The sequence below is a fragment of the Camelina sativa genome, chromosome 20 (assembly GCF_000633955.1).
Source record: "Camelina sativa cultivar DH55 chromosome 20, Cs, whole genome shotgun sequence".
Taxonomy (NCBI): Eukaryota; Viridiplantae; Streptophyta; class Magnoliopsida; order Brassicales; family Brassicaceae; genus Camelina; species Camelina sativa.
In genome coordinates this window covers 13444112-13446358 of record NC_025704.1, presented here as the reverse complement: position 1 = coordinate 13446358, position 2247 = coordinate 13444112, and the positions used below count along the sequence as shown (strand labels likewise).

Sequence of the window (2247 nt, the reverse complement as noted above, 5' to 3'; positions counted from 1 at the left end):
ATCGGATGTGTGATGATGGAATGATGGCGCGACCCAAGCGGATGTGTGATGATGGAATGATGGCGCAACCCAAGCAGATGTGTGATGACGGAATGATGGCGCGACCCGAGCGGATGTGTGATGACGGAGTGATGGCGCGACTCGAGACAGCCTGGCTCCAAAGTCTCCTAAATACCTGAAATACTCCAAAATGCACGATGTATGCGAAGATAATGCAAGAACTACCTAAATATGAAAAGTGTACAAAGAGAGTAGAAATTCATGCAAAACAATTAGTTATCCTAACTAGATGCGTGACAAAAACATGCTTAGCAGAGACAAAATATAGACATATCAGTTCAAATTCACATTCATGATCTCACATTCCATTTCGTTCCAGTACGTTCAAATTACCTCATAAACATTGATATTCATATTAATTATATATTAACGAAACTAAGATAAATACATTGAATCGAATATGATTCTTCTTTTACCTAAACCCAAAAATTTAAAATTAAAAGTTTCACACAATTTATTGCTAGATCTTATTTTGAACATAAAATGATATATTTATTTATATGTCATAGCAATTCTGAATCTATTGAGTCACTCACTTCCCTCTAATACTGAGAAACAAAACATGCAATTCTCGTTATCCCAATACATACCAACCACCATGCCAGCCACAAGCTCCCTCCTCTTAACAAATTTTTTGATCCAAGACTCACGCATAGTGAAATTTTCTTTATGTGGATGTTTCCACAATGTAACAAAATGGATAGTGTTTGTATCAAGATCTTTCACAAATAAATTGAGCTGGCAAGTCAGACAATTTGTGAGCAATATGACACATTTTGAATAGTATCTCATCAAAATATCTAGGATTTTCTCATGTGGAAGTTGTAACTTGCCTTCATCCAATATTTCATGTCTTGTGAGGGTTTTGAGGATTTCCCAACAGAAAGGAATTATGGGTCGAATCTCGACTTCTTGAGGAAACAGTGGATATTTAAGATCTGTCCTGTCAGTGTTTTCTTCTTGGTGTTTTGTTTGAAGGAAGGTGTAGAGCAATGTTTTGATCATGTTTAAACTAGTTAGAAGATAAACTTTTTGATTACCTTGCTTAGAAGGAGCGTAGGTTATTGTATATAAGATTTTAGTTCTGGATAAATCTTCTTTTATGTTATGTTTTGGTGGTGAAGAAAATTAGGATGTTTTTTATACCCCCAATGATAAGAAAAAGTAAATTTGCTTTTGGATTGGAAGAAGCTGATGTGTTCTTTATATAGTGTTAAAAATTAAATGACATTAATCTATGTCAACAAGAAAAAATGATATTTATCTATTTAGGCATCAATATGGATACCATATTTGAATTACAGTGGTGATATTGCGACAACACAGCTGCACTATATTAAATGTAATGTATGTGTGAGAAAAAAGATATATTTTTCCATTTATAAATTTATCTTTATCTATTTAAAAAAAAAACATTTAGCAAATATAAAGTATATACTATTTTTTTCTCATCTTATTCATATGTTTATATTAAGCAAATTATAATACATTATGAGTAAAAAATAATATATTAATATCTTTGTTGTCTGAAATACATATCAAAATGAGAAATATTTAGGTCTCACCAATATTTAACAAAAAAAAACACATTTGGCTTAAACAGAATGAAACTTTTTCACATTTCACATTTCACATTTCACATTTCACATTTCACATTTCACATTTCACATTTCACACTTCATATTTACATCTTCAAAACATAGTTCTGCCAAATAAATTTCATTCAAAAAATCTTAAAACAAATTAAATATCGTTTACAAAACTTTGCACTGAATGACTGCATGTTTTATATTATAGCTAAATTAGAGAAACTTCATTTATCTATCGCTTAATAGTTTTTAAGCGTTTAAAAAGAAAATAAATATTCAGCATAACATTTTTGTCATTATGTTGATTTTCCGCTATTTAATGATTCAATAATCCCATTATTCGGCTATTCATATCGGGCAGCAACATCTTACCATGAACATGAATTTTGATGTGTCTTCATCAGCACGGGGCTGTGGCATCCTAAAATATCGGCTAGGTCTGACCCATAGTTGAAGTATTTATGATTCGGTTTTATCCTAGCCTTTGTTTCTGGCTGGTTAGCGATTCTTGAGCAGCTGACCTTTCTGTTTTCTCCCACATTTTGTTGTTCTTATGTAGCGTGTGATCACAATCATTTTTGAGCTGCTTAACGTGCCT

The 2247-nt window shown here is 32.0% G+C and overlaps 1 protein-coding gene across 1 annotated transcript; it reads right to left on the bottom strand.

The window, feature by feature from the left end:
• On the bottom strand, window positions 589-1152 carry LOC104772491 (B3 domain-containing protein At5g26805-like). Its single transcript, XM_010497097.1, has one exon. It carries the CDS (start codon window positions 1063-1065, stop codon window positions 589-591), a length of 477 nt encoding a protein of 158 aa, XP_010495399.1. The 5' UTR covers window positions 1066-1152.

Coding starts and splice junctions, on each gene's coding strand:
- LOC104772491 (XM_010497097.1), bottom strand. CDS start 1,065: ATGATCAAAACATTGCTCTACACCTTCCTTCAAACAAAACACCAAGAA.